Source organism: Capra hircus, chromosome 5 (genome assembly GCF_001704415.2).
Source record: "Capra hircus breed San Clemente chromosome 5, ASM170441v1, whole genome shotgun sequence".
Taxonomy (NCBI): domain Eukaryota; kingdom Metazoa; phylum Chordata; class Mammalia; order Artiodactyla; family Bovidae; genus Capra; species Capra hircus.
This window is the reverse complement of record NC_030812.1, coordinates 111,428,502-111,453,887: the sequence shown is the minus strand read 5'-3', so window position 1 is coordinate 111,453,887 and position 25,386 is coordinate 111,428,502. Positions and strand designations below refer to the sequence as shown.

At 53.5% G+C, this 25,386-nt stretch overlaps 1 protein-coding gene across 3 annotated transcripts; it reads right to left on the bottom strand.

The window, feature by feature from the left end:
- Positions 409-23,574, bottom strand: TEF (TEF, PAR bZIP transcription factor). Of its 3 annotated transcripts, none has more exons than XM_018048820.1 (4): positions 23,404-23,574; positions 9,780-10,097; positions 5,306-5,526; positions 409-3,957 (listed from the first exon to the last, which is right to left on the bottom strand). In XM_018048820.1, exons 1-4 carry the CDS (start codon positions 23,504-23,506, stop codon positions 3,742-3,744), a joined length of 858 nt encoding a protein of 285 aa, XP_017904309.1. In that variant the 5' UTR covers positions 23,507-23,574; the 3' UTR covers positions 409-3,741. The 3 variants fall into 3 exon arrangements, with proteins under 3 accessions (XP_017904309.1, XP_017904308.1, XP_017904310.1); XM_018048819.1 differs by lacking the exon at positions 23,404-23,574 and adding an exon at positions 13,557-13,797; XM_018048821.1 differs by lacking the exon at positions 23,404-23,574 and adding an exon at positions 13,375-13,449.

Below are 25,386 nucleotides of genomic sequence, written 5' to 3'. Positions count from 1 at the left end.
GACTGGCTCGGCCTGACAGTTCTGGTGCCTAGCAGACAGCTGCACCGTGTTTAACCTTGTCTTTTAACTGCGACGGTCTCATGGTGTAGACAGAAAATTTGGCAAAGGGAAATGAGGAAAACCTCGAGAATCCCGCTACGAGCACCGTTTGCACATGGCCGCTGAGGATTCCGTCTGGGGACTCTTCTCATGAACCGTTCCCTGGCGTTCCAACCAGCTGTGCTGCGCTTCCATGTGTTCCATCTGCTGAGGATGATGCTGGGGCCCAGTACTCATCCCTTCTCAGTGAACTGTGTGGCTAAGCGGGCAGGAATTACTTCCACCTGACACATGAGGAAACAGGCACAGACTGGCTAGGGCGGCTCGGCCTTGACGTGGGAAGGAGGACAGAAAAGACAGCCCCGCGAGTCTCGTCTCAAAATATTTAATTTTGTTTGAAAAGGATACATTCCCGGCTTCCCTCCCGCCACGTCACTCGGGCCCACCAGCAGTGGCACACTCGCACGCACACACGCACATAAGGCCAGTGGGCTACGCTCCGCATCTGCCCCCCCGCCGGCTGGGGAGAAGGGGTTGCGCCGTGCTTCCTTCCCCGACACGGGTGAAGGAGAGAGGGGCCTGCTGGAATGCCAGCTCCCGGGGGAGGGCGCAGAGCCCCACACACTGTCACATCACATGCACTTAGAAAAATAAAACCAAGTGGTGCTCTGGCGTCCCCGACACTGTAAGACAGCAATATCCACCTGGAAGTCTTCTTTGCCATTTTCTAGAAAAATTTATTGCACTTAATTAACAGATGTTAAAGGAGCTCTGGGGTGGTGGGGCTTTGCCATGAAAACCAGGGGGCTTTGAGCCCTTTGCTCCCAGGGTCCCGGATGGACAGCTGCCCAGCACAGAGCAGCCCTTGTCAGCTGGCCCCCTCGCCTGCTACCCCACCTCTGCCTGGAGGACTGCAGACGCTTCCTGCCAGGGCCACAGCAGGTCCCCCCTGACCAGGACGACGCTTACCCAGAGTCAAGGGTCACTGCTACGTGCCTTCCCCAACCTCAGGCCCCAGACAGGCAAACCTTTCGCCTTGGGCCAAGGGTAAGAGTTACCCGGGTCCTCCACAAGACTGCTGGCCACTATGAAAGCTCTTTCTAAATATATATATATTCTATGTCTAGATACACATTTATTATATGCATATTCTTGCAACATTCCAGCTCATTCATGATTTGTCTGTTTGGAGGTTGCAACTGAGGCGAAAGGGGGCGCTCAGGAAGTCGCTGCAAGCCCAGGGAAAGCCACTCGCACTGGCATCTCTGTCTCTGGTGCTTTCCAGATGTCAAAGACGTGAGGACAGGAGCCTCAGTTCTTGGCCGTCAGCCCTAAGATGGAGAGGGCCCGGCAGGGAGTCAAGGAGACTCCCAACTTCATGAAGGAAACTGAGGAGGCACCACCTCTCCCCCAAGGACTAAGAGGACACGCTTACCTGAGCACCCTTTTCCCCAGCATGTCAATCTCCATGGACCTCTCCTTCCTGTCCCCACTGGACTCCTGACTCAAAGGGGCTCTTCTAGAAGAGGCCAGCAGCCACGCTCTTTCCAAGTGAGCACTTTGGGAAGGAACCAGACACCCACTGCCTGGGGTGGGGGTGGGGCCAGGGGGTTTGGGGGAGGTGCAAGGGGAGGGCACCCACACAGGCAGAAGGTGGGACAGAGAGAAGAGACAGCAGGCCATCACCCCACCTGCTGGGGTCGGAGAGTGGACGCCACCCAGAAACTAAATGTCCATCCCTTAGAGGGGGGAAAAAGCCCAAGAAAACACAAACCATACACTTTCTGGCCAAAGAAAATGAAGAGCTTTTAAGCTGGTGGCTCTTCTCCCAATAACAAAATGAGAAGTGCCCTCTGGGTGGGTGGCCAGACCAGAGTGAGAGTGCCCGGGCGGGCGAGCTGCCCAGGGCAGGACACGGACATGCTGGACGCAACTGCCCTGCTGTGGTTGTAAGAGTGAAAAGTGTTAACATGATTTTCATAGAACCACGAAGTCAAAGTCGGGGGGGGAGGGGCACCGACGTCCCTCAGCCTTGGGGACCCTTGTCAAGTCCCCCGGAGAGGTGGGGGTGCAGGTCCCTGGAGGGCTGTGTGTTCACCTGGCGTGTGGTCCACGGCCAGTGGATGGCTTCCCCTGCTCTTAACATCTGTTATAAAAAGTCTTTAGGGGTCAAGGCCCAGGACTCGGAGCCACCACTTTAAATAAAACCAGTGGTGAACATGACAAAAGTGTGCCTGTCACCTCTGACCCCTCCTTACCACAGGCTGCCCGCCCTGAGCAAATAAATACACCCATCTCCAGGTGCCCGGCTGACCACAGCGAGCAGAGGGTTCCGCGGATGTCCGTAACGAGTCTTCCGGGCAGAACCGAAGGATGAGTCCGGCCGGACATGAGAGGAAGGAGCAGCTGCGAGGTGGGCCCCTCCACCCACGTCTTGGCCAGGCCTGCACAGCTGGCCGTCTCCTAGGACCCGGATGGAGGGGTTTCTAGCCTATGTCCAAGTCCCAGGAGCCTGTTCTTCCATATGAGCTGGGTGGGACCGGTGATCGGGGCCCTGCCCAGGGACGCCCTCTAGGCTGCTCACACATGGGTGGATCCTGAAGTGAGAACCGGGAAGCCCTCTTCTGCTTTTCGGGGAGAGCGGGCTCAGGCATGGCCCGCATGAGAAAGCAGAGCAAGAAAGAACGGGAGCTTCTAGAGAAACATGCCCGGCTCTCCACCCGCGGTGTTGGGGGAGGGTGGGAGGGGGCCGTGGAGGCCAGTTATCTGAACACCATGCAGAAGGTGCGTCCCCGCTCCAGGAAGTTAAGCTTCCCAGATGAGGGGACTTTTCCGTTAAAATCCAAGATCTGAGCTTGGTCACTGGGTGAAGAAAAACAGCAGGCCCAGAGGCCCAGTCTGGTGGGACAAAGGAGACTCAGGCAGCCTCCACGAGTGCCCCGGAGAAGAGTAGATGAGCACGGTGACCAGGGTGCAGAGACCACCACCCTGGGAGTCTCTCCCAGCAGTGGATGGAACACACAGCGAGCCCTTCACCAGGGCCTCCTCCTCCCAGGCCTCGAGCCACAGAGAAAAGGGGTGAGGGAACCAGGAACGGCTGGGTGACCTTCTGCTGTAGGCCCAGATGCAAAGGTCATCCCCGGCTGCGTAGAGACCACGCCCCCATGGCCTGGTGCCCACACGGGCGCTACAGAGGAGCTGGCATGTCTTTCTACCTCTGAGGAAGATGGGAACAGAGGCTTCTCTCTCTAAGACTTTCTGGGGAGGATGACAGACCCGCCCTTCCTGGAAACGCGCCCAGCTACCTGAGAAGATGTGAGGGCGACAGCCATCACCACTCACTCTGCAGATACAGGCCTGGTCCGGCCCAGGATGGAGAGGGAGAGTCACGGGAGCCTGGCCCCCTGGGAGAGGAGAGCCCGTGCTCCGAGGTCCCCTTCTGGGCCAGCTGCGACAGCCAAGGACAGAGACGAAGGCTGATTCACCGCCTCACAGATGCTCTCAAGTCCCGCCAGGGAGGAGGCCGGCCCCCAGGGAAGTCGCCGCACTGGTCGTGTGTGATAATGAAGCTTGAACGTGAAGGCTCCGGGGCAGGTGCGCCGCCATGCACCCACGACGAGTCATAAGTCTCCACGCGGGGGTGGGTTTCAGGGGCCCCAGGCAGAGGTCTGAAGTGAGGCAGCACCCCGGCGGGGGCGCGTGTTACAAGGGCCCGTACTTGGTCTCATACTTGGACACGATGGTCTTGCACTTGCCCACCTCCTTGCGCAGCTCGGCCACCTCCGTCCGCAGGGCCGTGTTCTCCTTCTCCAGGAAGGCCGCCCGGATGGTGATCTGATTCTCCTTCAGGCGCCGGGCGTCCCGGGACCGCTTAGCCGCCACATTGTTCTTCTTGCGCCTCGTCCAGTACTTCTCATCCTGTGGGGAAGGGTCTTTGGTGGGTCTCTCCTCTTTCCCAAGAGAGAACCCATCCCTCCCGTCCGGCCAGCACTCCACCCCACCCACACTGATTCCTCTTTTAACCCACATGGTGCAGCTGGGACCTGGGGACTCCCAGGGGCCCAGCCCTTACACCCAGGGAGCGTTACCCACAGACCCCACAGAGTCCAAGTGGGACCACCGGTGGAAGGACGGGCCTTCCTCTCACCAGGGGTCTCTCTCTGCTCCGATACACAGCGCTGTCTGTACTCCTGCCTCACTCAGGCTGTGGCTGAGGGTCTGCACCCTGGCTCCAGTTCCCGGAGTTCACATCTTGGTTCTGCCACTCTCTAGCAGTGGAACCAAGCAAGTTCCTTAACCTCACGATGTCTCCCCACCTCGTCTTTACAATGGGGGGTAATTACAGTTAACTACCTCACAGAGTTGGCTGAGAATTAGAAGAGTTAGTATGTACAAGGTGCTTATACCAATGCCTGGCTTATAGTAAGGACCCCATAAAGGTTTTCCATTTTCATTGTTATTATTGTAAAAGCCTCAGAAACCTCTCAAGAGGCAGGTATGGTTATTCCCATTTTACAGGTGAGGAACCTGAGGTCTGCCTGACTCTAAAGCTTAGGTGAAAAGTCCCTTTTCTGAGTTTTTCACAGTGGGGAAGGGAAAAACTACAAAATCCTCCTCTCCTCCCAGTCCCATTGCAAAGAGCTGACTCAATGGAAAAGACCCTGATGATGGGAAAGGTCGAGGGCAAGAGGAGAAGGGGACAACAGAGGATGAGATGGTTGGATCGCATCATCGACTCAATGGACCCGAGTTTGAGCAAGCACCGGGAGTTGGTGAAGGACAGGGAAGCCTGGTGTGCTGCAGTCCATGGGGTAGCAAAGAGTCGGACACGACTTAGTGACTGAACAACAACTCCCATCCCAGCTCCTATAAAACCATCAGCTTGAAGGCTGCTGGATCATCCCTGGCATGGCATTGTACAGCTATCTTTTGTCCTTCAAAGTGAGGGCTTGTTCAATCCCGGTTTCTGTGGCCGACTGAGCTCTTGCCCAAGGGCTGGGCTGAAGCCAGGGAAGTGGGAGCACGGGCATAGCCGGCAACCAGAATGGAAAGAGACGTTGCAGGGAGTCAAGCTGGGGCCAAACGCCACCCAAATGCCTTTCTCTCAACTGGTGCAGGATGTGGCCCAAAGCTCTGCATGCACGCCTTTCTCGATGTGTCCCCAAGGAGGGTGGGTCCTCCCGGGGAAACTGAATGGAGATTGGGGAAAGCCCCTTGACCCCTGAGCCCATGCTGCACCTTCACTACTGCAGATATACCAAGTTACCTTCTGCTCATCAGGGACAAAGACCTTCTTGGCCTTTTTGATCATGGGCTGGGGCTTCAGGTCCTCCTCGGCAAACTTGTGCTTCCGAGGGTTGAAGAGCTCCCCGCCGGGCACGCTGGACAGGACCAGGTCGGCAGGGTCAGGATTGAAGTTCACATCTACCTCCACGCAGTTGGGGTCGATGGGACTGGGGGTCTCCCTCTCCTTTTCCAGGGAGGATTCTGAAAGACAGAGAGGCAGGTGGTCCTGAAAAAGCCTAGACTCACTGAACAGCCAAGGCTCACGTCACATACCCAGACACCTACTTGAGTCTCAAGGTCACAGAAGCTACTGCTGCTTGGAAGGAAGAAATACTCTAAGAGCACTGGCCCCCACAAAGCCAGACTGGCATATGTGATTCAATTCAACAACACAAACACGGGAAGAATTCTTCCCTTTAGGAACAAAATGCTCAAAAGGAAAACAGGGGCCTTTGAAAAAGACAAGATTTTCCAATTGTTTTTCCCCCCCCAGAAATGTTAAGCGAAATATTAAATCATTATACCCCCTTAACTTCCTGTGGTTTCAAGTTCTCAAGTAATGAGAAACAGCTGAATCTCACCAGGAACTATAATGGTTTAGGGACACAGACTGAATACTGAAATGGCTTCCATTTCTGAATCCCTTGAGACGAATCAGTGGCTGTGCTCTTTCAGTCTCTTGACAACTCTAAAAGGGAGATGGCTGTTAACCTTATTTTATAGATGAGGAAACCAAGGCTTGGAGAAATGACAAGGTTTTCCTAGGGTCACATGCATGGTAAATAAACTAAAATTTAAGTCTGGCCAAAAAAAAACCAAAAAGCAAAACCCTATTCAAATCTTACGTGTTATTAGGGATAAGTTATTTTTTAAAAATCTATACTTTTGGCCTACTTGCTCAATGCTATTTATAAGACGACACAAAATAATTATTCAGCCAATAGATATGTTATTAAACATCTACTATATGCCAAGGACTGTCCTGGCAAATACAAAGCAGTGAACAAAACAAAAATCCTTGCCTTCATGGAATGTTATCCTATGGGAAAGGATGACGTCACATAAGATAAATTACAAACATCCATACAGGAGTGTTGGATGCCATGTGGGTGTCTGGGAGAACATTTCAGAAAGAGTGAACAGCAAGTGCATGGTCTGCGCACAGGCAAGTACTGGGAGGCTTGAGAAGAGCAGAGGCCATTGTGGCTGGGGTGACTAAGAGGGAGGAGTAACAGGACGGGGACAGAAAGCGTAGGACCTTTAATCCCAGTAAAGCAGTGGTTCTCAGTCGGGAACAAGCTTGTTCTGCAGGGGACATGTGACCCTGTTAGGGTGGAGGGGTGTGTTCCACTGGCATCTGGTGGGTAGAGGCCATGGATACTGCTAAACATGCTGCAATGCAAGGACAGCCCTTCGCCAACCCCAGCAAAAGCTATCTGGCCTGGACGTCAACAGTGCCACTGATTCTGACTCTCCCCTGAGGTGAAAGAAGTCACTGGAGGGTTCTCAGCAGAGGTGTGACATAATCAGACATAGGTTTTAACTGGATCGTGCATATAAACTACTTGTATCCTATCAGACAGGTTAATTACAAACAGGGCTGAGTGTCAGAGGAGTGAACGGCCAGGGACCAACATGGTAACTACAGGAATAAACAACCAACAGCGAGGTACCGAAGCCTGGCAACTAGACCTCCCCTGTACTGCTCGTGGCAGTATAAATGGCAACAGCCACTTTGTATCCCATTTGGCAACATCTACAAAAAGCTGACTGGGTGCAACTCAGCTTCCCTTCCAGGGAGTATTCTGAAAGACAGAGAGGCAGGTGGTCCTGAAACAATCTAGAGTGAGTCTAGGTGCAAGTCAGAATCCTTCCCATCGAACACTGGGTATCCGATGACTCAGCTGCTCTACTCCTCGGAAAATGCCCAACAGAAAATGCATACAAAGACTCACAAAATAAGAATTAAAAAAAAGAAGACTCACACACAAATGTTCATGGCAGTGCTATTAGACATAACCCTGACCTGGAAACAGCTCTTGTGTCCATCCACTAAAGAGTGGGTAAAAACTGTGGTGTGGTCATGCAATACAACTTGGAGGGACTTCCTTGGCTGTCCAGCGGTTAAGACTGTGCTTCCACTGCAGGGGGCACACGTTTGATCCCTGGTGTGGGAACTAAGATCCCAAATGCCGCATAGTGAGGCAAAATAAAACATGGAATACCATTCAGCAACAAAAAGTGAATACAGCTCTGCTACAGGCAATAACATGGATGATTTTCACAAACGGAGTTGAGGAAAGAAGCTAGTCACAAAAGAATACATACTACTTATGTCCTTTCTACAGAGGAACTGAAAAATGAACTGTTTCATTTCTACCACATGTATAACTCTTCAGTATAAATCTTACTTTATTTGTATCACGGTTTTTCTGCCACAGGAGTAGTCAATAAATATGTTCTATAAATCTATTTTTAGTCACTGATGCCCACATGATTTATATGTTACTATAAAGCTAGCTATAGGAAGCTATAAACGTGAACGTGTAAATGTAATTAATTTATAATTACTTAAAAAAGAAGAGAACGTAATATACAGTACCATTTACAGAACGTTCATCTATAAACAAAATGAATCTCTGGTGATGGAAATGAGGATGGTGATTACCTCTGGGGAGTGAGGACTGAGTAGGGTCAGGAGGAACTTCCAGAATACCGACAGTGTTCTCTGCTCTGATTGGTGGTAGTTACATGGGTGGGCTCACTCTGAAGATTCATCGAGCAGTACACTTATGATATGGGCACCTAAAAATCAGAGGGAAATTCCACCTAGGTGGCCTCAGGTGTAAGAGGGCTCATTTCCAGCTCTGTCCCCTACCCACACACGGAACCAGCCTTTCAGGACAACCTGACCAGCACAAAAATGAGCTGCCTTCAAACAAGAATTCGGCTGGAATCAGCTGAAGCCTCTGAAGCTGACTGGTTTATAGCAAAGAAACAAGGGACAGAGGAGCATGTTAAAACGCAGTAGAGGGATATAACCAGAAAATCCAGCATGTGTGAAACTCTACAGGACAAACAATTCAGCTTTCTCAACAAACAAACCGCAGAGAAATAAAAAGGAAAGGAGACCCCACAGACTACAAGAGATTTAAGACACGTAACTAACTGAAATGTGTGGGTCTCGTTTGGCTCCTGATTCAAGCAAACTGTAAAACAGTAACATTAATGAGACAACTTTTTGGAAATTTGAGTGCTGGTGGATTTACTGTCAATTTCAGATGTAAAACTGGTATTTCTTTTCTTAAAAAAATCCTTATACTTTACATATACATTTGATTGAAAATAATCAGAGTTAGGGGAATGAAGGAGGTTATAGAAAACAAGACTGGTTATGAGCTAATTACTACAGAAGCTGAGTGATGGTTACTGGAGGTTCATTATAGCAGCCCTTCATTTTCATATTTGAACATTTTTCCATTATAAAAAGAAAAAAATAGAGCATGAGAATTCCTTGGGTGCAGGTTTCCTGGGTTCCACACCAGCTCCTGGGGTCTTTCCCAGGAGACATCAGCCTATACGCCTTGAACTGAGCCTGTGGAAAGCTTCGCAGAGCCCCTGAAACAGGGACCATGTCCGCTCTGATGGGTTCATGACCCAGGGGCATGAAAACCAACCAACTGGAGGTAAAACAGAAAAAGGACAAGAGGATGAAGCAGGAATCCCAAAGATGGTATTGGTCCTGGCAGTGGCAATGCCTTCCTAAAAAGTCAGACATCCTGGGTTCAAGTGCTGCCTCCACTTCCCATCAGCTGTGTTACCCTGGCCAAGTGACCTAACGTCTGAGTCTCCTCACCTATAAAATGAGGATAACAGGGGACTTCCCTGGTGGTCCAGTGGCTAAGACTCTACACTGCCAATGCATGGATTTGATCCCTGGTCAAGGAACTAGATCCCACATGCTGCAATTAAGAGTTCACGTGCTACAACCAAGACCCAGTGCAGCTAAATAAAATAAGATGGGGATAAAAGCATCAGTCTCATAAGGAGGTTTTTTGAGGATTATGTGTTAGTGCCTGGCACAGAATAAATGTTAAATAAATGTTTGCTGTTGTCATTATTATTGCCTGAGCTTCCTAAGAATCTGAGGCAAAGTGCACACAGCAGCAGAGAGCAGTACTGCGGAGAGGCAGGATGGCACTGCTAACCTGAGAAGCCTCCGACTGGGACTGCTCACTCCACTGGGCTGACCATCTGCAGCAACCAAAGACAGGAAGGCTCTGGCTGCCACTGAGGGGATGGCTATTTTTATCTCCAGCCATGGGGGACTGTGCTGAAGGGTGGGGGAACAGAGGGCTTCTGCTCACGGTTGGTCCAATGGGACCACGCAGCCCCCTGGGAAGTGGATCTCCTTGGATGAGGCAGGTGGCCCTGCCCGAAGGCTCATCACCAACCTGTGCTGGACACGGTTTCCGAGGGCTGAAAGACGGCGGTGGAGGAGGATGGTGGGGACGCCGTGGAGGAGCTGGCTGACTCCTTCCCTTCTAGCTCAGCCACCGGCAGCAGCAGGTTCTGCACCAGGTGGGTGGGGCTGGCGGGGATGCCATTCTCCAGCAGGAACTCATCCAGGTCCATGTACTCCAGGTGGAAAGACTCGCCATCGTACGGGATGGTTTTGTCCCAGATGGGTGGCATGAGGGAGGCTGAGACGGCCATGGTGCTGGCTGCTGCAGCCTCGTCTTCCTCCAGCTTTTCCTTCCCCTTTTCCTTATCTGCAGACACAAAATCTGTGATGAGACATCTCTTGAGAGAGTAACTCAACCCCAGGAGGCACGTGGTGAGCCTCACAGGGCAGAGCCACCTCTCTCGGAGTCCTGATCCATCCATGCATGCATTTCAAGAGCCCACACTATTCTCCAGTTATAACCTGGTCCTTGAACCAGGACCACTGGTCTCCTTTAGAGATGGCAGCAAACCCTCATGTGCTGCACATCCATGCCTGGGCTTCCTAGGATGCTTGCATCAGCTCTGAGGCCTGATGTAGTCCCAGCGTTAATTCAGAATGGGCTGTGGGATTAGCATCTGCTGGAGAGAGGCTACCGGCGGGGGTCAGGAATGGGGTTTCTGACCCTTCCTGCTATCTTAGGAAAGGGATGACTCCTCAAGCCAAGAACTTGCTTGTTCTTCTGTCCTGTCCCCACCCTGCCTGCCACCCACTGCAGTGATGTGTGACCTTAGCCATGTTATTTAACCCCTCTCAGCTTCAGTGTCCTCCACTGTAAGTAAGGATAAAGCTCCCTCTTTGGTGAAGACTAGAGGTAACATTTGAAAGTGTCTTGTAGAGCTTCTGGCACACCCCAGGCATTCATTATTACAGTGAGCTTGCTCAGGGAAGGGATTGTGTTTGATTCATTTCTAGATGGTGGGGACCAATACAGGAGCAGGCAAGACAGCAGACCCCAGGAAGATGAGTATACTGAATGAAGAAGGCTGGGTTTGTAAATAGAGAGGGCCTGGAGCTGTCTTTTCAGGACCTTTTTCAAAGCAACCATTTCCAGAGACCATTTGCTTATCCCTGAATGAGCAAAGACTTAAGCCAGGTTTTTTGTGAAGAAAGAGACGCATGGAGCTGTAGAAGAAAGCATGCTCCCATTCAAAGCAAAACTAATCAATCAGTGGGGACATGAACCCACCTAACTGTCTCAGCCCGAAAGTTATACATGTGGATGGATATCCAAGAAAGGGCAAATTGAGAAAAAAAGAGAAAAATGTGACAAGGTTGGAGGAAAATCAGAGTGACAGGGACGCAAATGAGAGAAGTGGGAGATAAGATCATGACAAGCTCATAATAGGTTTTCAAATTGAGGGCGACAACTTTGAACTCTGGTTTCTGAAATGAAACAGAAATCAAATACGATTATGTTGGAAGTAAACCAGTCATGCATGGACTCCTAGACCTCAGACAGCCAAAAAGCAGCTTGTTGGTTCAATAAAAATGGACACACCCAGTGAAAAGGTGGAGGTTTTGACAAACAGAATTTGGTCATGGCTACTAATACAAAGTAACTTGAATTCTTGCAACTGCCTTCTGTACCAGGCTTTGGTTTAAAACCAAACGGGAAGTAAGAAAGCCAAGCTTTGGTGGGCTGGGTGGGCCAGATGGCCTCCCTGCTCTCCTTCCCTGAGACACTGACTCGACATTCTGTTCAGAAATGACTGATTCCTGTTGGGTGGGGGTCGTGGGGATTAAAAGAGGCAGAAGGGAGGAGACAGAAAGACAGTCATACTGGAAGACTAGTACCAAGTTCCAAGGTTTGTCTGGCCTAAGCAATTAAGCACACTGCTAAACAGTGTTTCTATAAGATGGAATTTTAATTGTAGGAGATGTTCAGCAGTGGTTACCAGTGATACAACATAAGGACTGGTGATGTGACCTTAAGGAAACATCCTCACCGCTCTGAGCCTCTGCTTTCTTCATCTGAGAAATGGGGTAATACCATATATGACGGCTGCAGAAGACTAAATCAGACTATGTCAAGAGGCTCTGGAAGAATTCTGCAAATGTAGTTATTATTATGGATGGTTATTATTCGGTAATCTGACAGAACCTGACAGATTTGCACACCTGTCCCAGGGCAGCTTGCCTCAGCCCCAGATTTGGAACAAAGCATTGCCTTAAAAATAAACAGAAGGGTCTGTGCATATGAGGTCCTGAAGCAGAAGGAGACAGCCTGGCCTCACCTAATGTGCTGAAGCTATTTATAACCCGACCGTGATAGCCATAGGGATGGGAGTCTCAGAACACACCCAAGAAAGGAAGAGAAATGGCATTTTTAAAAAGAAAATGAATTCCCCAAGACCGGTAATTCACAGAAGGCCCATTCCTTCCCAAATCCCTGAACGACACCAGTGGTTCTCGGAAATTCAAATCTCAGAAGATTGAAAGCATACCTCAGTGCACACGAACCTCCACTCTAGGTGCTATTCCTGCTGCTCCCTGAACCCCATGCTCTCAGACCAAAAACAAGGCCAAACTTGCTTTCCACAAAAGCCCCAGGGACCTCTGGCCTAGGAAACAAGACAAGGGCTTCCCAGGTGGCCCACCAAAAGCCCCAGGGACCTGTGGCCTAGGAAACAAGACAAGGGCTTCCCAGGTGGCCCAGCGGTAAGAACCTGCCTGCCAGTGCAGGAGACACTGGAGACCCAGTTCGATCCCTGGGTCCGGAAGATACTCTGGAGGAGGAAATAGGAAATGGCAACCCATTCCACTATTCTTGCCTGGAAAATCCCATGGACAGAGAAGCCTCGTGGGCTACAGTCCATGTGGTTCCAAAGAGTGGGGGCTTGACTGAGCACACAGAGCAGCGAACAGGACAAAGACCAGCCCTGCGGCCTCCAAGTCCAGGGTCAGTCCCAAACAACCAGGGAAAGGGCCTCAGTGGCCTTTTTCTGACCCTCATCCCTCTCCCTTCATCCCAATCTGCCCCTCAGAAGGCACCTCCCGTCTCTTCTCCTGACACCCCCCTCCACCTCGGCAGCAGCCCTGAAACTCATTTCCAAGAAATTCCAGTGAGGACCCAGAACCTGGGGATACTCACACGCAGGGAAGAAGGCAGGTCCTTCTCCCAGCGGGGAGGAGGACGGCCATAAACGAAAGCAGTTCGCTACGGTATATCAGGGCATCTCAAACTTTAGCGGACTGAGGAATCACGGAAGTGGGGTGGTGCCCCTTAAAATGCAGAGTCCTGTCTATGAAGCCGCAGATCCAGTGAAGGGTGAAGGGTGGGGCCCAGAAATGGGCATTTTAAACAAGCATCCCAAGTGATTCTGATGCAGGGGTCCCCAGGGCAGGCGCCCTGGAGCGTCACTGAAGTAGCTGCTGCGACCCCCATCAACCTCCTCGGTAACCCCTTCACGTCGCGCGTGCTCCGGACCCTCCCCAATGAACCTCCTCCCCACGACCCCACCCGACTGCCTCCCTCCCCAACCCTTCCCCACTAACCCCCATGTGACTCCTCCTCTCTCAGCTCATCCGCGACCCCTTCCTACCCGCTTTCGCCTCGCCCTCCCGTCCACAAATCCTTCCTGGCCCCATCCCCCAGGCTGGACCACTTCACCCGGACCTCCGACCTCACCGGCCCCGCCCTCACAAGGCCCCGCCCTTGCAGAAACCCCGCCCCCAGAAGCGCGCGGACCCCCACCCCACCTCACCCACCGCCGCCTCCCCTCACCGAGGCGCGTCTCGCGTGGGGGGTTCTCCATCAGCTTCTTGAGGACCAGAGGGAAGGAGCCTGGCAGGCCCCTTTCCCCGGCTGCGCGCCCCGGCCCCGGGCCCGGCCCCGCCTGCGGCTCTACAGGCGGCTTCTTTCCACCGCCCGCGTCGGACATCGTGCCCCGCGCTCGGCTCGCGCGCGCCTCGCCTCGCCTCGCCTCCCCCGCCCGCCTGCCCGCCCCCCAAGATGGGACGGGGCCGTGCGACCCGCCGCAGCTGCCGACACAGGCAGCTACTGCGCAGGCGCGCAGAGGCCCCCCCCCCATCCATCCCTACACCGCAGGCGGACAGGCTCTGGCTTATTAATTATTCATAAGGCCAGGCCAGCTTCCCCGGATGGCGGCCTTGGATTGGCCCATCCCGCGAGAGGGGGCGGGAGCAGGAGCGGCCTTCCAGATCGTGATTGGCTAGGCCGCCCCTAGGGTAAACGCCACACGTGCGGGGCCAGGTGAGAAGCAGGGCCGCAGGCCCCGCCCCGTCCTCCTCGCTGTCACCTGATTGGCGCCTGCCGAAGTCTGGGTCTAGGGGGCCCTTTCCGGCGACAGCCACTGCCCCTCTACCTGTGCTTTCGCCTTCGCCGTAACCCCTGCCCTTCTCTCGGACCACTGTAACCGCTCCCCCTTCCCTCGCATCCCAGTCTCGCCACCTTCCGGACGCACGACCCAGAGGAGGCGGGGCTGGCAGCGGCCATGCTGGTGGGGGGTAGCCTATCAGAGAGACCCCTGGGGTCCCCTCGGCCGTTTCCCCCCTCCTCGCCCCCCTCCCCTCCGCGGGTCACGTGGAGCTGCAGCCGAGTCCCGCGGCATGGGGAGCGCGGGGAAGTGGAGGAAGGCGCGGAGCAGCCAATAGAGGGCGAGGGGCGGGGCCCGGGGCGGTGCACGAGGCGCAGCACGTGCGGGGCTGCGGCGGGGAGGGAAGGGGCGGGCCTTTCTGTTCTGGGGACTCTGCCCAGGGTCGTGGTACCGGGGCTCACAGCGCAGCGTTTACCCCGCCTCTCCCCCAGCCCGCGACCTAGAGGTTGGCCGAGGGCAGGGCCGGGGACGGCGACCTGCCCGCCCGTAGGGACGTAGGGACGGACGTAGCAGGCTTGGCTGCCGCTGAAGATGGTATCAGATTCTACCCCCTGATCCCGGGTTTCTGGTGCGGCGTGGCGGCCAGATAAACACTAGCGTGGAGGGCGCATTCTTGAGGCCGCGGGTGGAGAGAGAGGGCCCTGGGCCCTGAGCCAGGGCAGGAGTACGCGCTTCCGTCCTCGCGCTTAACTAGCCTGTGACCTTGGGAAAATCCAGTTGCTTCACCCGAGCCTGTTTCCTCGTCCGTAAAATGTAGGGGTTGGGCTGGATAAATCTCAAGTCCTAAACAGCTCTGAAATTCTGTTCCTCTCTAGAACATTCCTTTCTTTTTCCTAGGGGGAAAAAAAAATCCCACAAAATTCCTCCCTTTCAAAATATATGCAGATACTTCCTAGGAGTTCATCAGGAAACGCGTACAAATGTAAAACGTGAGGTTGGGTGGCGGACACATGCTGAGTCCTTCTAGGAATCTGCTCCTACAGGTCACCCAAACTTTGTACCTCTTGATAGCAGGAATCATACCCTGCTTTGAACCCAAACAATACTAAGTACTCCCTGCCTGAGAGGGCAGGGACTTTGGCTAATTTGTCCCTATGAGACCAGTGACTTGATTTGTTCCTGTGAGACCAGTGACTCTTGCCTTCCAGGAGCAAGGCTGTGAGATGCAGGGCACAGTCCTTGATTCATAGAGTAGGTATGTGACCGCGACAACCAGCTAGCTGAAAGTTGCCAGCCTGATATAATCAGTACTGGGAGTTGAGGAAAAAGGCTGGGTGCCTGAGCAAGCCTGGAAAGCAAAAGATTTGAAGGAACTCCTGATGGTCGTGGAGGACAGGTGATGGAGCCTGACTCCAAAATTTCAAGTTCTCATAGCCTCACTACTTAGACTATAATCACTTTCTGAGTCTGATAGCTCCAGCCTGTTGCTCCATCTCTCCAGGCCACCTTTCCTATTCTTTGTCTGAGAGAGATGGGGAAGGACTGACCTTGTGAGGCTAGTGTAAGCCAGTTCATGTAAAATACACAATCGTATTTGTTTTGTTGTTTAGTGGCTAAGTAGAGTCCGACTTTTGTGACCCCATGGACTGTAGCAAGCCAGGCTCCTCTGTCCATGGGGTTTCCCAGGCAAGAATCCTTCTCCAGGGGATCTTCCCGACCTGGGGATTGAACCCATGTCTCCTACATTGGCAGGTGGATTCTTTACCACTGAGCCACTAGGGAAACCCTAAAATGCACAATTGCAAACACGCAGTAAACAAGTCGTTTTCATAGCTTTGCTACCCTTGATGGGTACGAATCCACTGCTTGATGTGTCCATTATCCTAGAGGCAGGTACAGTGCTCATGTCACTCTCTGTTTAGGGAAAGTACTAAATTATGTACAGAACATCTGTTGTGTTGCAGAGTTGTTATTAGTGGGAATTCTCTTTGTGGCTGAATTAAGATATCTTTAGGATAAACTGACCTAGAGGTTTTTAGAAACAAATTTCAAAGGACAGTCTAGGGAAATCAATTAAAGTATGGGGAAAAAAGTATGAGTTTAAAAAAGACAATGGCTAATTTGGCCAGGGAGAGACTCACTGGATTACTGTTAAATGTATATTTTCATAGCTAATATGACACTACTGAAGGGGAAAAAATTCTAAAGGTATTAGAGGAGGATTTATAGTAACAAAACAGTAGAAAGTTGTAACATTTGTTTAAGACAAAGGTGGTATGTAGTATGAGATTTTAGATTTAGGTTTTTTTTAAGATTAAAAAAAGTTTAAAACATTTTTTAAAATCTTCAGTTATTCAAAAGGGATAATACCCACTTCATTTACCACCCAGCCTGGAGCAACTGATCTAACAGGCAAGTGGCACTGGTAAGCAGGTTAAGAAGCTGGGTAAACAGGTTAGGGCATTAAAACTTTGTTCTGATTTAGTCCTCTGTTCATTTACTGACACTCCCCAAAAAGGTTTTTTCCCCTGGATAACCACAGGGTAAATGGTGTGTCACAAACACCGCAGGAACGTCATAAACATGTTCTCTCTCGTCCTTACTTGCAGGCTGGGGGGTTAGCCACGCTGCCGACTGGCAGCATTCAACAGCACCATCCAGGAGGCGGGCGCCATTATGTTTATGTCTTCATTCTCCAGCGGATCCGAGAAGACCCACAGCATCCTCTCTCTGCCTTTGTCTCTTATCAGTAAAGTGGGAGTAACACTGCAGCCCCTCCTCTTAGAGGAGGAAAACGTGTGAGAAGCAGTTAGCTAATTTCCACAGTGTTTCATAGTGTTCCATAGTGTAATTTCCATAGAGAGCCCTGACAAAGAAATAAACTCTATGAAAAGAACATGTTGTTACATGATTAAGATGTTAAAACTGTGAAGTAGCACCTTTGCATTCTAAAGTATTAGGGTTTCAGTGCAGCAGCTTCTTGAGGAAGGTGGGGGTTCTGGGGCAGCGCTGACTTTGTGGGGATGAGATGCAGGCCTGGGTAGAGACCCTCCTCAGTGGCTGCCTGACCTCTTGTCCGAACAAGTGACTTCTGCTGCCTAAGTCTCACGTATTTTTCTCTTGGAAACAGAAATGAATCTGCCTACCTCACAGGGTGGCTATGAGGATTACGTGTGGGAAGCAATGTCAAGTGCCAGCCTGAATGGTGTATGGCATGGATTGTGTGGGCCTCCACCCTTCCGCTTCATTCAGGTTGTGTTGGGTGAGGAGCAGGATTCTTTGAGCTGGGGGACAAGGTGGGTTCTCGAGTCGAGAAGGGATGTGAAATGTCCATTTTCCAGAGCTGGTCTGGCTTTAAATTCTACTCTTTAGTGTTCCAGAAACTTGCTAACCAACCCAAGTTAAAAATTTAATTCAATTGAACATGTGCAGAACAAGGGCCTCACATGAAACCATAATGCCAATTTGGGTTAAACTTGAAGCTCAGAGGAGCTAAAACTCCAGCATGAGAGCCTTTGGCCAGATACCCCATAATGACCTCTTTGGCCTCATAGTCAGCATCTTGCTGGACAGTATGACCCTCTCTCCTGACTTACTGCAAAATGTGACAGCCTGGTGTCTGCAAGAGCAGGACGATGAGAAGGCTTCCACTGAGCACTAACAAAGGCCAGTTATCTGTGTGCTTTGCGATCCCAAATGCAGGAGAGCACAAAGCTTTGTTCAGGGTAGTCACCCAGTAAATATTTGTTGGCTCACTTTGCTGTTGGTGCCAGTAAGAGGGCTAACAAATCTTTCCAGAGCTAGGTCATACACATTTGGAGCATTATTAACACTAAATAACACTCGTTGTGTTTAATTCACAATCAAACCTAGAATAGTAAATAAAACCCACCCTTACGGCGAGTCCTTCACCGCTGGCCTTGCCAATGACTGCCTCCTCTTCAGCCCACATACCTGTGGCTGCATAGTTCTGGGCCGCGGTTTGTACCGTGGTCTCAGTGTGTTTTAGGGGAGAGGTGGTGGGTGGAGGCCCTTCACCAACTCTTGCCCATCTCTCAGTACTCTCAAGAGTACTTAATTTCCTGTTTGGCTTGCATTTTGTCCACTGCCCAGCTTAGAAATATAGAATGATATCCACCCTAAGAGTACTATTTCCAAAGAGAAGCCCTTACCTCCAGGCTACTTTCTGACAGCTAAGGGTTCTCCAGTGGAGGCGGTGTTGGTAGGGAGTAGACTCTGGAGCTGGAACGTGTAGGTCTGATTCCTGCTTGGACTACTTCCTGTGTGACCTTGGGCAAGTTACTTAACCTCTCTGAGCCTGAGACGGAAAGGAGCAGTTCAGGCACACTGCTGAGAATAGTACTTGGGAGCATAACACGCACTCACCTGAAGTTTATCTCTGACTACAATCCCATGTTGGGTTGTCCTGGCAACACCCCATTCCCCCCAACCAGCCACTTCCCCAAGAATAGTTGGGGGGAGGGTGGGACCTTGTAGTCGGGGAGAAGATGGTCTCACTCTTCTTTATGACCTTCAAGGCCCTGCAGTCTTTCCCCTTGTGGGTCTCTAACCTCACTCTTCCTTCTCTCCCACTGATTCACCTTCTGCAGCCACAGTGGCCTTTTATTCCTCAGACATGTGTCGTTCTTGACCCAAACAGGGCCTTTGCAGGTGCTGTTCCCCCAGCCTGAAAGTTCTTGGTGTAACTGGCCCTTCCTCACCCTCCAGGCCTTGGCTCAAATGTCCCCCTCTCAGAGAGGTTGGCCCTGACCCTCCTGATTTCTGTCTCTCTTCCCACTGGAATGCAAACAGCGGCGAGCAGGGCAGTGTTTGTCTCTCACTCCCATGCCACACGTTAGCAAGCGCTCAGCATAATGAATGTTTGGATGACTGGGGAGGTGCTGCCCTGAGACGTGGTTCCGGAGACCCCAGGGAAGCCTGCGGGTAGGGAGGAGCCTGGAAGCAGGCCAAGCTGGGTTGGAGCCCCTCGACAACTGTGCGGCCTTCCCGTCTCTGAGCGTCAGTCTCCTGGTCTGTCAAATGGATAATCACACCTCTCTTGCAAAGCCGTTTCACAGATGGTAATATAAAAGCACTTAGTTCCCAGCCACACCTGGGAAACAGGGGCCGTTAGAACCAGGATTCATTCCCTTAACAACCTAGCCTTGGGACAGGCCCATTAGGAAGCAAAAGTCATCTGGATTGCTGGACGCTGCTGTCAGTGTCTGGCACTAGGTGAGAATGAGTTTCTCACATTTCTCTGATCGGTGTTGGGTGTTGGGTAGGGGGACAGGTAGAGAAGAAAGGTAAGCCCCTGACACGGGAGGTGGAGAAAAAGCTGGCCTGCGTACTGGCCCTGAGGGTAGCCAGTCCTCTGAGTGTGTTTCCTTACCATTACCATGGTAGCGAGGGTTAGGGGCTTCCCAAGTGGCGTGGTGGTAAAGAATCTGCCTGCCAATGTGGAAGATACAAGGGACATGGGTTTGATCCCTGGGTTGGGAAGATCCCCTGGGGAAAGAAACGGCAACCCATTCCGGCATTCTTGCCTGGAAAATTCCATGGACAGAGGAGCCTGTTGGGCCACAGTCCATCGGGTCGCCAAGAGTCAGACACCCTGAGCAACTGAGGAGAGCACAGCACAGCACAACCAGGATTAGAGATAGCACGTGCAGCACATGTAAGGCCACTTCTCCAGGCTCCTTTTCCATGGAAGCACATTTCATGATTTCTTGCTCTGGTTCCCCCAGGCTGGGAGTGGAGGCGACCACATAGACTATCACTGAGGCCAAGCCCAGGACAGCCCAGGCTGCTCTGAGTCCACCCTCTCTCCTGCTCACCTCAATTCCCCAAAGGGAGGTTCTGCCCCAGCTGCTCCCACCGAGCCAGCTCAGCTGGGCTGTCCTGCTTGGCACAGGGCTGATGGCACCGTGACCCTAGGAACCTCAGCACGTGTTGCCATGGAGACAGCCCTGCGTGTGTGCCCACAGCCTTGCCACATCCACTTCTTTCCAGGAGAATATCCACGGAAAGGAGGGAGTGAGGGTCAGACAGCAGATGTGATATCCGTGGAAGGAGCCCAACCAGGCCCAGCTGCTGTTTGTCTTTTGCAGAGAAAATAGAGCAGTACTTCACAGTTTGCAAACGCTTTCATCTGGGATATGTCATTTAATCCTGGCCACAAGCCTGTGAAGCAGGTATTCTTTTCACAGATTGGGGATGGAGAGAGGCATGTCAGGGATAACTGCTAGGTAGCCCACAGTGATTCCAGTTAGGAGCTCCTGACCTGGGGAGCCCGCCTGCCCAGCTCAAAGTGAAGGCCTTGTTCCACCTCTGGTGTGCTTTCATGCTCCGTGGTTTCCTGAGAAGGAGGCCTGAGTGACCAAAGCTGGCAGAAAGATGAAGCTTGGCCGGCCTCTGAGCACAGCCAAGGAGTTGGGGAGTAAAAGCGCTAACCATGTGGTTTGAGAAGCTGCGTCTTTCTGTAAACTGGAGAAGAAAGTGGAGGGTGAGCAGTCTGGAATGGAATGCCTCCTGGGAGAGGATCCACAGGAGAAAAGGCAAGCAGGGGAGCAGGAAGAACGGTCCTTAGGGATCAGGGCCCACAGACAGAGGGGAAAGTGAGTCAAGGCTTGGGGCACAGATCTACTCTCTTGCTGGGCAAAGATCTCTCTGCCCACAAGAAGGCTGGTTGCCTGGGTGGCCCAGAGTGACAGGTCATGGGGTGGTGGTTGTAGCCTGAAGACAAGGAGTCTGGAGCCTGGTCAGCTCTGTTGGAGAAAGTCTGCTCCCCCAGGAAGTTGGGGAGGGGGAAGGGAGGCCCAGGGACAGCAATAGCCAGAGGCCCCATGGTCGGGGTTCAAGGAGCATCGTTGAACACAGTCTGCAGGGCAAGCAGGGTCTTATGAGGGCATGGTCTCACCATCCCCAGGACTCTCCTCGGATGTCTCCTCCCTCTGGACCCCAGGTGTGCTCTGCACGTGACCCATGACCCCCATGTGAGCTGAAGAACAGGAGGCAACCAGACCTCTGTCATCCTCCTCCCCGGGGGATTGAAGTCAGCATGAGGAACACATACGGGGAGAGAAGCCCCTTCGTCAAGAACTTTTAAAGCACAGGTTGTTCCTCGAACAACTCGGGTTTGAACTACACGGGTTCCACTTATATGTGAATTTTTTTTCACTAAATATATACAGTGCTACCCAATCTGCGGTTGGTTGAATATGAGGATGTGGAACCATGGATCTGGGGGTGACCATAAAGTTACAAGCAGGTTTTCAACTTGGGCCCTAACCCCCAGTTGTGTCAGGGTCAAGTACACTTTTTCCATGCTGGCTGGGAATTCCAGCTTTGATGACCTGTGCCCTGTCTTCACCAAGGTACACTGTCTTCAGGTGGATACTTTCATGAAAGATTTGGGGAGTCTGGGAGCTTTGGAAAGTGGCGACAGCAGATGGAGGGCAGTATTAAGAGTGAGGTCTTTGTGGGGTGTACTGGCTCCCCTGAGTTTCCAACCCTCACTCCGTCGTTTTGTCCACCCGTCAGCATCTCTCAATCTGTCAGGGTCTCATGCCTCGGACCCTCAGTGAGAGGCCACGTAGAGAAGAGACAGGAGGTGGTCTGAGACTGATCCGTCTCCCATGGACCAGCCCAGCTGTACCAGACCCACCGTCCTCCGTCAGTTTGCCAGCTCTTGACAAAGCTCTGCCTGAGACCCTGGCGAGGGGGGACGGGTTTCTGGGCCTGGACTTTACCATCCACAGTGACTGATAGGGACATTCCCCAGGGCTCTGGGGACCCGGTGGGATCCAGCAACCAGCAGCTGCTGCCACACTTCATAAGCCTTGTTGCCCTGGTCTGAAGAGCTGCACCCTGAGTCGCCCCCAAGAACCCTTCCCTGCCCAGGTGGGAGCTGTCCCCGCAGACCCACCAGCAGCCCAGCTTCCCCCTGTGCCCGCCCTGGGCCACAGGCCCACTCTGCCTTCTCTAGCGCTCAGACCAAGAAGGGAGCCCTTCACATCCAGACGTCCCGCCTCACCTCCCCACACGGGACATTCAGGGATGGCAAGAATAAGTCAGCCATGGTTCTTTTCCAGGCCAAGCCGTGAGTTTCTGGAGGGGATGGGCTTTCCAGCTAGCAGCCAGGACCCTAAGTGCCAGGAAGGTGAGGTCAAAGGGGCCCAGAGCTCCGTGGGAGAGAGCCCACAGGGGACCCTGCCACGGGCTTTAGGCACTGCCTTCCTCCCTCAGGCGGCGTCTCCATGCTCAGAGCCTGCCACCCTCCTTTCCTGAGCCTGGCTCCCTGAGAGACATGTCCAGGCAGGGGCTGTGGTGTGCATCCTTGGGCCCCAGAATTTTGGAGTGGGCTAAGGGTCCTGCGGAAGGGGGGCCTGCGGCCCAGCCGGGGCTGCCTGGTGATGGGGTGCCCACAGGGGAAGTGAGGTGTGAGCAGGGGAGGGAGAGGCCTGAGAAAGGTCCCCTGAGGGGCCACCTGGCACTCAGGTCAGGCTCTGGCAGCGGGGGGAGCTGGGCTCCATTAAAGGCACCCCTGGGGTTTGAGCGATGAGGACCTGACATCTCAGAACAGAAGAGATGAGGGGAAATATTTGTCGGGAGGGAGCGCCCCGAGCAGGCTGGCCCCCAGAGTTCTCATGGCTCCGGGGTTTCTCAGGCGGGACTGGGGAGACACCTGGTGCCGGCTGCCGGCTCTGCCCCTCGTCCACACCCTCCTCCACAGGCTCCCTCGCCCCGTGTTTGCCTGTGGTATCCTAGGAACCAGGGCTTCCAGCCTATGGTCCTGTTACATAACAGCCTCCATCCCATCGCTGGGTCCAGCACCTCCGGCGAGCGGGAGCTGAAGAAGGCGCCCAGAGGCCAGCCTCTCCTGCGGGACACAGGCGGCCGGCCGCCCGAAGCCACAGCTTCTGCTGGTCCCCTGCACCCCAACACGCAGAGGGGGGAACGTAATAAGCCGTCAGCATCCGGTGTGTTCCTTCAGCAGGGCCCTCTGGTCCTGTCCTGGTCCCGCGTGAGCCCCGCACCTGTCAGTGGCCGCATGCTGGCCGCAGCTTCCCAGGGCCAGCAGGCCTGGGGGGGCAGCCCTGGAGAGGCAGAGGCCCTCCCACCGTGACCCTCTCTACACCCTGGCCCTTCCTCGCCCGGGGAAGAAGCCAAGGGCAGACCCCTGCTGAGGACCCTCCCTAGCCTAGAGATGCCTGTCTGGCCACGGTGCCCGCGGCAGCCCCCACCCCTCGGGCACCTGGGTGGCCGGCCATTGCAGACCACCTCCGCTCCTACCTGTCCTCTTCTCTGGCCAAGGCAAAGAGTGCTCGAGCAGGGACTTGAGGACCTCCGGCATGTCCATGGCAGGGGCTACTCCGATCCGGTCACAGCTCGACATGGCCCGGCGGGAGGTGCTCGCTGGGGGAGTTTAGAAGCAGCTGGAGAGGCAGGCTCTGGCCCAGGGAGAGCCGCAGGCTCTGGAGGCAGGCGGGGCGGGAGCCCGAGGCAGCCAATGGGCAGCACGGGCCCCGGCCCGCCCGTCCACCCCCGGCTCGGCCACCTGCCAGCTCTGGCTGCAGCCAGGCCTTCCCTTCCCGCTGCCTGGCAGGGCGGGCCTGGCCCGGCGCCAGCATCAGCACGTGGAGCCACAGCGCCAATCCTCTGACAGAGAGCCTGGTGTTATCTAACTTTGCAAAGGGAAGTTCTCCCCCAGGCTGGGAGCCAGAGCCGGGCCTGCCAGGTAAGAACAGTGAGCTGGCCGCCCGCCCACAGAGAGCGTGCACCGCACGCTCAGGCCCACTCGGCAGAGAAGCTCCAGAGGCCAGGCCCCGCGGGGACCCGCGACCCTGGCCGCAGGCAGCTGGGCACAGAGGATGTACTGTGTTGGCGAGCACAGGCCCACAAGTGGGCATCACGCACTTTCCTGCGAGTTTGTGAGTCTCGAGGGTGTGTTGGTGTGTTTTGATGCTGGTCTATAGGCTGTGTACATGCACACGTGCCCTGCAAGGCACACGGTGTGCGTGTGGCATGGGTAATTGGGGCTTTATGCTATCTGCAGAGCCTGAAGCCTGCTCTTCTAAGGGGAGAGACAAACCTGCAGCCTGAGATCCCTTTGGCCTTCAGGGACATAGGGGAGGGGGAGATGAGGCAGGTGCCCAGCGAACAGGTGCTGGCAGGCAGGCAGAGTAGGCGCCACTGAAGGGGAGCGGCCCCGCAGATTGGCTGAGACTCTTTCTGGAACACCGTCCTTCTTCTCAGCCTCTGCCCCAGCCTGGGGGCCTGGGCAGCAATTGGCTGTTTGCAACAGTCCCCTCCCTGGCCCTCTCACCAGGACACTGGCCTCTGTGGTCCCTGGGCCACTTACTTGAACGTGAGGTTGAAGCCATGATTCCGTATGGCAGTCTCCACAAAGACTGACGCCAGCCTTGCCCGAGTGGGGGAGGTTGGTGGGTGGGGTCATAGGGCTCCTCCCCTCCACACGCTGATGTAGCATCTTGAACAAGCTGTGCTGCTCTTTGGAGTCTCAGCTCCAAAACCACCAAATGTGGCGACCTTCATGGTTCCTTTCAGCTCTGGTTCTGTCTCTGACACTCTGGTTTGGGTGCAATAAGCCTTTGGTTCCCTGCACTTGTAGCTGATTTCTATGTCATCCTTCCCCACTTTCCAAAATCCCGTTTTGCCCAAACAGCAGATATGTCAGGATGCCTTTGAGCTTCTCCGTTTCCCAACAGTCCCCAGCTTGTTCCCCAGCTATCCTCTTTTCCACCCCAACATGTGTGTGCATGCCTGGTACTCAGTTGTGTTCAACTCACGTGACTCCACGGACTGTAGTCCGCCAGGCTCCTCTGTCCATGGGATTTCCCAGGCAAGAAAACTGGATTGGGTTGCCATTTCCTCCGCAGGGGATCTTCCTGATCCAGAGATTGAACCCACATCTCCTGTGCTGGCAGATTCTTTACCGTTGAGCCACCTGGGAAGCCCTTTCCACCCTAATAGCCCTCCCCAACCCATTTGTTCTTTCCCCAAATTAAAAATTAATTGCCATTATTGAATACAAAAGACAGTATGTGGCTCAAAGCTCAAAGCTTTTGATAAAGGTGCACTTCAGGAATCTCGTTTCCCTCCCTGTTCCCTTTCCTCGGAACAGATTTAATTTATTTATCCTCCCAGTTCCCTTTGCCTCTGTGACCCTGGAGGGGTGGGGGCGAAGAGTGTGGAGGACCTGGTGTGCAGGTTGCCTCAGTTTGACCTGTGACTCGCAGGCTGGGGCTGGGGCTA